This window comes from Poecilia formosa, unplaced genomic scaffold (assembly GCF_000485575.1).
Source record: "Poecilia formosa unplaced genomic scaffold, Poecilia_formosa-5.1.2 Scaffold238, whole genome shotgun sequence".
NCBI lineage: Eukaryota > Metazoa > Chordata > Actinopteri > Cyprinodontiformes > Poeciliidae > Poecilia > Poecilia formosa.
In genome coordinates this window covers 504,914-517,088 of record NW_006800177.1, presented here as the reverse complement: position 1 = coordinate 517,088, position 12,175 = coordinate 504,914, and the positions used below count along the sequence as shown (strand labels likewise).

General features: G+C 36.6%; 2 protein-coding genes across 3 annotated transcripts; one reads left to right on the top strand and one right to left on the bottom strand.

The window, feature by feature from the left end:
- Positions 1-208: 208 nt before the first annotated feature.
- LOC103149874 (retinol dehydrogenase 13) lies at positions 209-5,148 on the bottom strand. Of its 2 annotated transcripts, none has more exons than XR_001664368.1 (8): positions 4,873-5,148; positions 4,413-4,553; positions 3,145-3,336; positions 2,896-3,057; positions 2,693-2,809; positions 2,392-2,596; positions 1,448-2,201; positions 209-1,381 (listed from the first exon to the last, which is right to left on the bottom strand). XR_001664368.1 is itself a non-coding variant. In XM_007569232.2 (8 exons), the coding sequence occupies exons 2-8, from the start codon at positions 4,946-4,948 to the stop codon at positions 2,105-2,107; spliced, it is 990 nt and encodes a 329-aa protein (XP_007569294.1). In that variant the 5' UTR covers positions 4,949-4,976; positions 5,066-5,124; the 3' UTR covers positions 209-2,104. The 2 variants fall into 2 exon arrangements, 1 of the variants encoding a protein (XP_007569294.1); XM_007569232.2 differs by having other exon boundaries at positions 209-2,201; positions 4,873-4,976; positions 5,066-5,124.
- An 885-nt stretch (positions 5,149-6,033) lies between these two features.
- tmed3 (transmembrane p24 trafficking protein 3) lies at positions 6,034-9,753 on the top strand. Its single transcript, XM_007569229.2, has 3 exons — positions 6,034-6,832; positions 7,444-7,689; positions 8,552-9,753. The coding sequence occupies exons 1-3, from the start codon at positions 6,689-6,691 to the stop codon at positions 8,783-8,785; spliced, it is 624 nt and encodes a 207-aa protein (XP_007569291.1). The 5' UTR covers positions 6,034-6,688; the 3' UTR covers positions 8,786-9,753.
- Positions 9,754-12,175: the final 2,422 nt, after the last annotated feature.

Here is a 12,175-nt window from a genome sequence, read left to right as displayed (position 1 = left end):
GATTAGTAATAATTCCAAACATTTCTTTCATTTTCATTGATCATTTGAACTTAATTTTCCTTTGTTTAAATACCCAAATATATATGATATAGTTTAGGATTCAGCTTAAAAAACAGAAAACAAAATTAGAATAGCCTGATTCAAATACACAATTTTGACAAAAGCTGAGAATGTCTTTGCATTAGTGATCTACAAACTGACACAAAAATGCCTCTTTTCTTTGGACTTTTATTAGTGAGAATATTACACTGCTGGTGGCTTCATATTGTACACTTGGCACCTTGTGAGTTCAGTTACCACTATCACACACAGAAAATCTTTATATTAAAGGAATTAAAAAAAAAAAACAGCCTTGTCTTAGCATCACAAACATTATCTCGTGTTAGGGTGAGCTGTGCAATCCTCTTGGTTGCATTTCTTCTTCCAATCTGTTCTGCGCCCCAGAGGCGTTTACATTCTCAGGATCTCATCTCTTCTAAAAGTGCAACAATCCTCCAAGAGCTGTCGTCACGGGTCAAGAGCCATTTCCTTTACAGAAAACCTCTTGTTTCACTTTTTTTTTTTTTTACTTCTTGAGCTGGCATAGAACTGAATATGAAAATAAAAGTTGTCTTCTTTCGTAAAATATCATCAATAAACGTTTTTAAGCCTTAATTGTTTCTTGTGCATTCTTGAAAATCTGTGGCTTTGCTGTGAATTTACATTGTTAAAAATATTGCTTTGTGAAATCATCCACAATCATCTATATAATGGGTTAATTAGAAGATTAAGTGATAAATAGGGGTGTAAAAGTACATGGAAAGATAAGGCATAATTGATAGCTTTATTTTGCAAACACATGGCTGTCACTATTTGAAGTTATTTTCCGCTGATATTTCTACAGAGGCATAACTAAATCATGCATTTATCTTAAAATGTGCAAATGTCATGCACTGTAGCATCATAGTAGCAGGATTTAGTGAAATTTGTGGAGTAAAGTGGCATTTTTGATATCAGGTGATTATGCAAGATTTCAGGCTGACACATTTTCAAATGCTTTTTAGAGTCATCATGATAAATACCCTAAAATACTGGGTAAAGTTCTTCATTCATATATTCATAAATGGCTGTCTGAGTTTCCATAAATGAACCACTTGCTGCTCACTGTTGCTTTATCACAAAACAATAAAATATTTTTGATTACATAAAATAAGTCTCCAAGCTTCTGTCTTGTTAAAATCTTTTGCTTCTTAAACTACATCAGTGTCCTTTACTTACACACCCTTATCTTGTTAATCAAACAGCTTTAATGTGTGCAACGGTTTCTTTTTGACGTGATATGATAACATTAGCAAAACAGGTGAGTAACGAGGATATTTGTGGAGTGGAAAAGCAAGCTGAGCTTTGCTTTGTTGCTGCAGGATTCTCCAGCGACTAGAAGGAAGAAATCCGGATTATAACAATTTACTACCTTACAAACTCTTCTGAAGTAGTTCACAGAACTATCCATCTCTAATCTGTGGAACAATGGTTGATTTTTGTAAAGTTTTCATACTTTTTTGCTGTTTTAATTTGTCGCCTACAGCCGTTTGAGGAGCCTAAATTTGATGGATGTTTGAATGGAACAGCCACATGTCTAACGCTTGAACTGCTTTAACTAACATTTTTCATTGACTAATGTTTTCTTTTGGTATTAAACAGATTGTAAAAAAAAAGCCTTATGTCCATCCTCTTGTCCACAAGACCTGTGATGGCCTGCAACTGATAAATCTGAGCGCAAGCATCAGACTGTCACAGTTTGGTAAGAACACGTGTATTCTTACACCTCTAGTACAATTAAAGAAAAAAAAAAATCATGCTTATATAAATTGTTTGCGATATAAAAATAAAGCTTAGCACCTCTTTATAGCAAGTGTTACTTCACTGGAATAAGAGTATATAGTGCAAATAATTGTGCTGAAAACATTTAAGTGCTTTGAAATACAAGCATGTGAAAAGTCTTAATTAATGAAATACCCATTTGTGATTAAAAAATTATATTAAATTGAAGCTCTTTGTACTCCCGTGTAAACAGGGTTACCAACGCCACTGGAAGGAAATGGTTGCTGAAGTGAGGAGGCCATGTTTAGGAAAGACCAACCATGGAGGCACTGAGGTCCCACAACCTTTTGGCAGCAGCGTCATCTAGAGCTGGAGCTGCAGGCTTTTTGCGAGCACAGTCGCTGTACAGAGGGAAAAAAACATAAAGAAAAAAAAATTCAAGAAAATGTCAGCAGAATTTTATCCTTTTTTTTTTTTTTACAGTGCAAAAAGACAGAAACAAAAGGTGTTGCTACAAAGATATTCAACTAAGTTAGAGCAGATTTCCCCAAAAGTTACTGATAATCAAAATCCGTGTTCACTTGCACTTGCCTATAGTAGAGGCCGCTCTCGTTTGCCAGACTCTCCTCCACAGCACAGTAGATGCTGGTTTGGGCTCCTTCCCAGGGACTTTTAACAAACATCATCAGGACTGAGGCCATCGTCCTCTTCCACCATGACCAGTGAGGGAACAGGTGGCGACCTAACTCAGTGCGAATCAGTCCAGGGTGAAGACTGTACACTGTCACACCGGTGCCTAAAAAGAACCCGTCATATAAAGTTTTAGTCACAACATGAAAAAACAATTAGTGTGTTTTCACGATGCAAAAACAGGGGCGCACTGAATGTGTACCTTTCAGTCTTGCAGCCAATTCCCTGGCAAAGAGAATGTTTGCCAGCTTGCTTTGCCGATAGCTTACCAAATTATCGTAGTTTCTGTCTAGGTTAATGTCATCGAAGTGAATGCGACCTGCAATATACAAGTTTTTTTGGTTCAATGAATTATAGTATATGCAGAAAATAGGTCAGTAAAACTCCGTAGTAGCTCCATTTTACCTGTAACGTGTGCAACGCTTGAAACAACAACAACACGACTTGGAGCTGATTTCTTCAACAGGTCAAGAAGAGAATTGGTGAGGAGAAAATGCCCCAAGTGGTTGACACCGATCTGCATTTCAAAACCATCTTCCGTCTGCCACTTAGGACACATCATAATACCTTGATGATAAGGAAAACAACAATGAAATTTATGGAACTAAACTACCAGTCTGCTGAAGGAAGAACAAAGGAAGAAGTGCCACAGACCTGCATTGTTAATGAGGATGTCCAGACGTTTCTCATTCTCTTGGACGTACTTAGCGAGCTCCCTGACAGACTTCAGTGAAGCGAGGTCCAGTTTCTTTACCAAAAGGTTGTTGTTCCCAGTCTTTTGACGAATTTCATCTGCTGCACTGTAGGCTTTGGGAATGTCTCTGCAGGCCATGATCACTCTGGCACCTTGTCAAAAAACATAATAAAATTATTTAATAGCAACACTCAGCTATAGATAGGTCTGTGTGCTTGCACTGCCACTACTTTTTGCAGGACTATGAGTGTTACATGATATGATGGTTACTAATGAGAAAGTATATCAAAGATTTTAATCAGTTGGTTGATTTCAAGACTTCTGTGTATTTGTCAGTAGTTTAAAGGCTCTCCAGTGAGATGCTGAACAAATTGCTAGACTAACCAGAATATACTGTGTGCATGGAGTCTAGAATAATGCAATGCTGGCCCTTCCCCACCTGTGACTCTGTGCTGCTATCCAGCTGGCTGAACAAGAGTACTACACTGTTTCCTTATACACATGAAGAAATAATCCTGGCTGAAAAGAAAACCATGTCTATTACTCTTTTTTGAGACTGTGAAGCTGAATCTGATCCAAATAAATGACTTGTTGCTCCTCCTCCACAGAAATTGATGACAGGCTAAAAAGATAAGTCAGCCATTTGATTTAGGTCTGTTAAAGAAGGGGCCCATTTCAAGGTTGCGCAACTCAAAGACTACAGTCAGAGACCATCCTTACATTTGCATCGGATAGTTCCAGAGAAGCTGATGATCAGCTGCATGAATGGAGGTAGGAGGCACTGGCATTCTTTATTCTATTAATCTAATAGTATATGACAATATAGACATATTTTCAGTTTATGCAGCTTTACTTTTATGTCAGAAAGCTACTCTTATTGCTTCATGATATTTTCTCAGTATATGTTTTCTGTCCAAATACCTATCCAATATAGATGTGAGTACAGCTTAAAGGATCATAAAATAGCATTTGAATAATCTCTTATGATGCTTTTTGAGATTAGGTGGAGTCCTAGACCCTCCCAGATTTACTGTTATCTTTAGTCTGAGTCCAGCTGAGCTGAAATTCTATTAAATCAAGAGGCCAAGTAAGTTATTACTGCAGATAAGATATTAACTAACTCTGTAACCCCACCAAAAGTATTGTGATTTCCATCTATGCTTTGGTGTGTCGTCAAAGAAATCAAATAAACCCAAAAACCCTTCCTCCTCTCCACAGAACATCTCACCTCTCTGAGCCATATCCATGGCTGTCACTTTCCCAATCCCAGTGTTTGCTCCTGTAATCAGGACTGTCTTGCCATCCAGCCTGGCCTTGCTCCGACAAACCCCTCCTGCCATCCATCTTCGCAAACCTAGAATCCCTATTCCTATCAGAAGGGGGACAAGTGTTAACAAAAGACTCTGTGGAATTGCATGTGGTTTGGTATGTTTTAATTAGTGATAAATTACTGCACTCATCCTAGTAGATATTTGACTTCTTTGATAACAACTGTAGTAAGATTACAATGATTGTCTCTGTCATGACAGAATAGAGGGGCATGAACTGTTGTGGGTCCAAAGTACAGTTTACTTTGACATTAAACCTCCTAGTGTGCATTCTGAAAGATGCCCTTTCTGCTTTAAACATTTCAGAAATCACCAAATGTTTCAAAACACGTCCAAAAAATACATATGCAAAAGACTTACCTGCAACAGCAGCGACTGTGAGACCCGTACTGTGCTTCTCCACGAAGTCCTTCAGAACATCTGCGTAATTCTGCATATTTCAAGAACCTATAGGAAACTAAAAGCTGTGGAAAATTATAACTGATGCAAACTTGAACTTAAAACAATTTCTTAACATTAACTTTAAATTCTCTGGAAGCGAATTATGTCAAACCATGAAAAAAGTTGCGGTTTCCCGTTCTTTATCACAGTGCTCTTACTTCGCGTTGAACTATAGGGTATTACGTAATGAGTACTTATGAACGGGAAAAAGGGCGCTGAGGGCGTTTGGATGGGATTTTCAGAATAAGACTCCAGATAATATGGACATATTTTTGGTGCAAAAGTATTTATGCCTTGCAGCTTTGAAGTAGCAGAGGAAGACAAAAATACTACTAGCCTTATATTTCATGAACTGTGGGAAACTTTAAATAGTTGTATCATCTCACTTCGGCTAAAATGTTCCTTGTGGTTGAAGTTCTGAAACCATTGTAATGCATAATCTGAGCAAGGGGATTATATTCAGATAAGAGAAAAATAAGATTGTGATCTGATTTGCACAGAGCATATCTTGCTTTGGAGAAGTATCAATTTGCACAAAACAAATCCAAACTTTTTTGTGTGTTTTCTGTCAGAAAAGCTGAAAAGTTGTTAATAAATTGGAATTACTGAAGAAAGTGGCAATTATAAGGTAAATTATAATAACAGCAGAATTGGATCTTAAAATATGGACATTTTTTTTGTTTCTCCAAGCAAGAGATTTTGTGTTTTTAAACATTAAATATTAAGCAAAAATATAATCAAGCTGAAAAATTTCCTTGGTTTTTAAGCAACAAACGACACGTTTAAATTTCACATTTTGTATTTTGAAATAAACAGTAAATAACTTCTTTTTGTTGTTGTTGTTGTTGTTTTTCACATCTGATGTAGTGGATTTTTTTCCTCTGTATTCCTGGACAGGAATCTAGTTCTTGGACCAACATCTTCGCGTGACTGTAGGAGGCGCTGTTTCTGCTCTCATCCCTCAAAGATGTTCTGTGTGGCAAAGCTGAAGCAAACAGTACATCATTTTTCTGACGCGCTGTATCCATGGAGACATAGAGTTTTCGTTACTTTCGCTACTCTCTGCTCGTGAGTTGACGTTTTAAATATAAAAAGAAAATCAAACCATTTGCTATTGCTGTTGCGCAATTAGAAAATAACAGACGTAAAAAAATGAGGTAGAATCAAAAGAGTTACTACTTCTCATTTTCAAACAAGTATCAGTGTGTTTGAATGTGAATGTTTGAAATAAGTAAAATAAGCTAAACAAACTAAACTAAAAGATTATAGTAAAAATAAACTCAAATCACTTTTTTATTTTAAGTATTGTTGCTTATCACTGGATTCCAATTATATGATCGAATTACAAACAATTGCGCCAATATAAGTTTAATGTTTGTTTGAATTTAATAATTTAGAAAAGAGTTCAATCGGGCCATATTGTGCTTTTATTTTGAAAGGTGAGTCGTGAAAATGCAGTCAAATTTGGGAGTTGTCTTGTGGACCAAAGGGTTTAATTTATCTCTGAAAAGATTTATTCTTTATAAAGTTTTGCTAAGAATTACTTAATAACGTTATTTAAAAAAACAACAAACAAACAAACAAACAAACAAACAAGCAACAACAAATATAAGTAAATAAGCAAACCGGTTCCCGGAAGTTCTTCGAGGTGGCGCCACGTCAGAGCTTTTCCTCTGTCGCCGTCATTTGCAAACAGCACTTCTTTAGTCTTCTGCGCTTTAATTTAATTTTCGCCATGCTCCGGCTGGGACTAAGCTGCTTTCTGCTGCATGTGGCTTTGGTTTTTGGGACGGAGCTCACGTTTGAACTCCCTGACAACGATAAGCAGTGCTTCTATGAGGAGTTATACAAAGATGTGAAGTTTGACATAGACTTCCAAGTGAGTTACCTCCCGAGCTTCTTGTATTTTAAAAAGTCGTTTTTTAAAAGTGAAAAAAAAAGTATTAAAATCTTATCTCCATTACTTAAAGTATTGTTGAGTGCTACAAACATATGTTATAGGCAGAGGCGTTTCTAACATGAACTGTAAACGGGGCATTCAATTAAAAAGTCTAGACGTAAAATTCTCTACATAAACTTTGATCTTCCAAGTTTGGGCATGTATTTTTGAACATTTCCTAAATGTTGTAAGCTTTTACTGGCTTCACAATCCACGCTCTTCACATGCTGTCTTTCCTTGTATTTTACTTCCAAATAACAGACTTTTGGATTATCTTTTAAAATGGGAAAAATAGGCCAGACTCATTCCTGAAGAACTGGTGTCATGTGTGTTTTTTGTTTTGTTTCCCTGGTTCACACCTGAATCAAACGAATGGGCCCTCATGGAGCTTTGCTGCTTAATGGCCACAGCATTTTGTTGGAATTTGAAGGGGAAACGATTGCCATAGCAGAAAACTATTCTAGTTGATGTACCCAAGTGAACTGGGACTGGCAGCACTGTAAATATGTTATTGTTGACAGGTTTTGTAAACCATTGTTTACATGTTTCAGGTTATTTCAGGGGGCAACTATGACGTGGACTGCTTTGTCACTGATCCCCACGACAACGTCCTGTACAATGAAAGGAAAAAGCAGTATGACAGCTTCTCTCACACCACGGCCATGGAGGGAGTCTACAAGGTCTGCTTCAGCAATGAGTTTTCCACTTTCACGCACAAAATTGTGTACATGGACTTCCGGCACGGAGAGGAGCAACCTCTCCTGGATAAAATGAGCGGGAGTACAGCGTTGACTCAGGTAGGTCTGGGGTTCTTGGTGCTTGGAAACTATCCCAGTAGACTAATATTTACATGTTTAATAGGACTGAGTCAGAGATCACTGGGGTCAGAAAAAATAAGAGTCAATTTAATGGACACAAAATGAATAAATATTATTACATTTACCTTGCACAATTCACACTATATACATTTTTCAAAATATGTTACACACATGAGGTCTCCATTTGCTCTATTGACAATCTGTTCAGTTTCATGTTAAACACTGTGACTACTGTTCAAAACACTTTGATCGACTTTGATTTGATGGCTTATGCAGCAGCTGGGTTAAAACGGACTGGGTTCAGCAGTGGGACACTTTAGAAGAACTCCACTAGGTGGAGACAGTTATTTCGATGTGTTTCAGTAGTATTTTAACACTTTCTTCCACTGCTTATATGGTGATGTTGTACTGTTAAAGGAGCTTGTTATTATTTCAAAACACTCCAACAAATTAGTAGAAACCGAGTAGTTTTGTACAACTTTGAGTGTTAAATCTTTGCAGGTCTCATAAAGACTTGGGCATCATTATTTAACAATAGAAGCACCCAAAAGGGCTGCATTTGTAAGTTCTTTATTTAGGGAGAAAATATCCAGTATCAAATTTGGAAATCATTGGGTGTCATTTCTGCTGGCTTTGACTTAAGTTTAGATTTCTCAAATCTTAAGAGTAAGAATTGATATTCTTATTTTTAGTCAGAGACCAGTCTTTTTTTGTTTTCCTCCATTGCAGGAACATATATCTTAAGAGTTTTAGAAATTGCCTTAATATTGCTGTGTAAGCAATTTCCTATAGTGAATGTATTGCTTTTATTCTGATCCTTATGTCCATGTCTTGCTTTCAGTTGGAGTCGTCCTGTGTTGCCATTCATGAAGTCTTGAAGGTGGTGGCTGACTCGCAGACATGGTACAGGCTAAGAGAAGCCCAGGACCGCACAAAGGCAGAGCACCTGTTTGAGCGGGTGACGTACTGGTCGATCGGAGAAACTGTTCTATTGTTCGTCATCGGTGTTGGTCAAGTGATGCTTCTAAAGAGCTTCTTTAGTGAGAGAAAGGGCTCTGTGGCAGCCACCACTTAATAGTCATCTTGATCTTCCATGGGCATGAACATTTTCCAAGTGCCAGCTTGCATTTGGTCATAAGCACATAAAGTAGGATTTTTTTTTCCTGTTAACTGGATTCAATAGTTTTTTTTGTTTTGTTTTTTTTTCCTGACTGCTCAAATACAATTCTCAAACTTGAATAACTTTTTCTTAACAAGCAAAATGTAAAAAAATTACCACAGTAGTTTTTTTTTTTAAGTATAGTTCTTATGTTGTCTTTTAATAGAAGTGAGACATGATTATTGTCAAAGTTTCACCCCGCAGCCAGATTCTGTTAAAAACGTGGAAAATGAATAAAAACCAAACCAAAGAAAGATTGTGAATGTCAGTAGTGATTGTTTTAATCTGTGATCTTAATTTTGTCGGGGTGCACCTATTGCAGTTTTCTGGCCAAATCACTGATATTTCCAAAGCCTGGCCTGATGATTCAGATTTTTTTATTTATTTTTTATCTGATAAATCACTAAAGATAGCAAGTCTCTAAGTTGGCAACAGAAGGGTGACTGTTACCAGTCACACATGTGCAGGTGTGATCTGATGGACAGGTCTGTCAGTCCTGTCTCATGACAGAGCAAAACAAGACAGGAGTTGATTTTCAGACGTTTGCAGAGGTTGATAAGATTGGTTTCGCAACCAAAATGCAAGAAATTAAGGCCAATTTATCGGTGCACCCTTATCTATTTGTGTTCAGTGTTGCAACAAGCTTTGAGATGATGTCACATTGTCTTTTAGATGTATTGTTTTTTATGTTGTTGTGATGCTTATTAATTGTATTTAAATGTTTGTCTAGTTTCAACTGCTTGATTTGTATGTTTTTGTTTGTCATGCAAAGAACAAAAAGTAACCAAACATGGCTTGTCTGTCATATTGAGCTGGGAACACAAACTGTTTTGAGATTAAAGGTGCCAAAGCTGTTTATTAAAATTCTCAGAAGGAGCCTTTAATTATTATTATTATTTTTTGTATATTTAATTTCATGTTTTTCACTTCTTAACTACTATTTTTATTTCAGGACATACTTGGTCATTTCATGTCTCTAGTCTAAAGATAAATACAGGTTTTGCACATCAGTCTTATTCTTTTTAGGAAATGGGTGCCTTTTAAAATATTTTTGTTTGATTTCCTGTGAAGTTAAATTAAAAAGCCTATCTTTAGACATTCTGGTAAAATCAGAAGAGGGTTTGCAGTTTCATTTGACTAAAAATTTAAATTTAGGAAGCAAACAATTTTAAGATTTTTTGGTAACTTTTTTTGTTTGCACTGGCTGTCAAAACATTTCATTGAATATTTTTTAATTGTTAAAATAGATTGACTGGACGTTTCAGCACCATGACTGGTCATACTTTTAACAGGATTATAGAAAATTATTTTTGAAACATTACCTTTATTATACAGGTAGGCTTATTGATATTTTCAATGTTAAAACCAAGGAGCAGTGTCATAAAATTCAAATAATGAAACCCTGACTGGAATGCTGAAGTATTTGTTTCTTGTGTTTGGAAGAGGGAAGGGGCTGTTTAAAGGCTTTAAATTTTAGTTTTTACTAGAAGATTCAAGTATTTCCTTGAAGCCCAATCATTTTTTTAAGACAGGTCACAGGGAGCTGAACATGTTCATTCCCATGTCAGAGGCAGCTGTGTGACTGGAGAACTTGTAAAAACATGGCAGCACAAAAGTGTGAGCAAGTACTGGTAGTAGGAAGACGTGTTTACTCTGCCTGAGGTGTGAAAAACACCCAGCTCATCTGTCCAACAAGCTTATCACGCGTTCTAAGGACTGCAATGTTCTCAATTAAGTTAAAATATAACTATCCACAAAGTCTTGGACTTAAATTTGACATTGGTGCTGTCTTATTGGACATTAGGTTTGAGTAAGTTTTGTCAGTCATCAGTTTATCACAGATGGATATGAAGAAACATTTACAACTGTTGAAAATCATGATTTTATTGAAATCATATTTGGACTATATTACTCCAAGAAAACAATTTTGCTTAGTTATTTGTTCAGGTTTTTTTTTTTTTCTTGCAGTTTTACACCAGGTTGAAATTTACTGTCCACCCCTGGCTGACCCTTCCAGTCCCAGCAATGTTTCACACCAAGGGTGCAAAATGTGTCCCCCAGACCTGCCTCCCCACCCACTGAAAAATGTACACACACAAAAACAGTCACAACAACGCAATGAAGCTGACAGAAATACCCCAGCATCACTGATTATATTTTATAAATGTCTTAGTTGACTTGTTTTGTGATAACGTCAAAGTTGTGAAACCTTACTGAAATGTGAACACAACATAACATAAAATTAACTACCATAACTGAGATGTTAACTACAGCTGGCTGCAAAAAATGAAGCTAGTCCATTTCCAGAACATTTCAGTGTAGTAATGCTGCAGTTTTTAACTGAAACAGCAGACCAAAGAAACATTTCTTCAATAAAAAAAAAAATATATATATATATATAAGAAACCTCACCATTTACGGCTCATAGTGACAGTAGCGTTCAAGTTTGTCTCAATAAATTCTTGGCACATAAGAAAAACTGGCCAAATTCGTCTTGGAAAAGTTTTCATACTTTTTCAACATTTTCCTGTTTGTCAGTGAATAGTATTCTGGAGTATGTTCCTAAAAGCTGCACATGCCTCGACCTAAGCCACACCATCTGCATGCTTAGAGTCCTTCTGATGTGTAAACCTCCACACCAGTCTCTAGACTATTGCAGCTTCTACCAGGTTTTCTTCCTGGGTTGTACAGAATGCCACTGCATCCATGTTCACACCAACTCTGATGTCCCCATTGAAGAAAAGCTTCACATTAGCATAATGTTGCTGCCACGTCACAACATGTGAAGGGTGTTATCAAAACATTCTTAGTTTTCATCCAGGTCTTACCTTCGTTCACATGATTTCTGTGTCTCCTTGGGACAAACTGAAAAGGGTTTTCTCCTTACCATTTTTGGGAATATTCTAAATATCTTTATTTTCTTTCATTTGGATTTATGCACATCTCATTTCAGAGCTTTTGTTTTGCTTCAACTGTGCTTCAACACAACTGCTGCAACGATTCAAAGTTAAAGTTACTACTGGTGTGTCTTCTATTTATAAAAATGTAATCCTGTCAGTTTAGTTGGATGGTCACGTCTTGGTAGCTTTGCAGCTGTGCCATACTCCTTTCATTTTTCGGTCATGGAATGACTGATTGATGCTCTGCAAAATGCTTAGAACTGTAAATATTGTTTTATAACCTACCCTCACTATAAACCGGTCATATAGTAGAATTTCAGTGAGTTTTGATAGTGAGTTGTTAAACGGCATTGTAGAAGTTGCAAAATTTCTGAGATATAAATCCAGAATCAGATTTTCAGTGAAT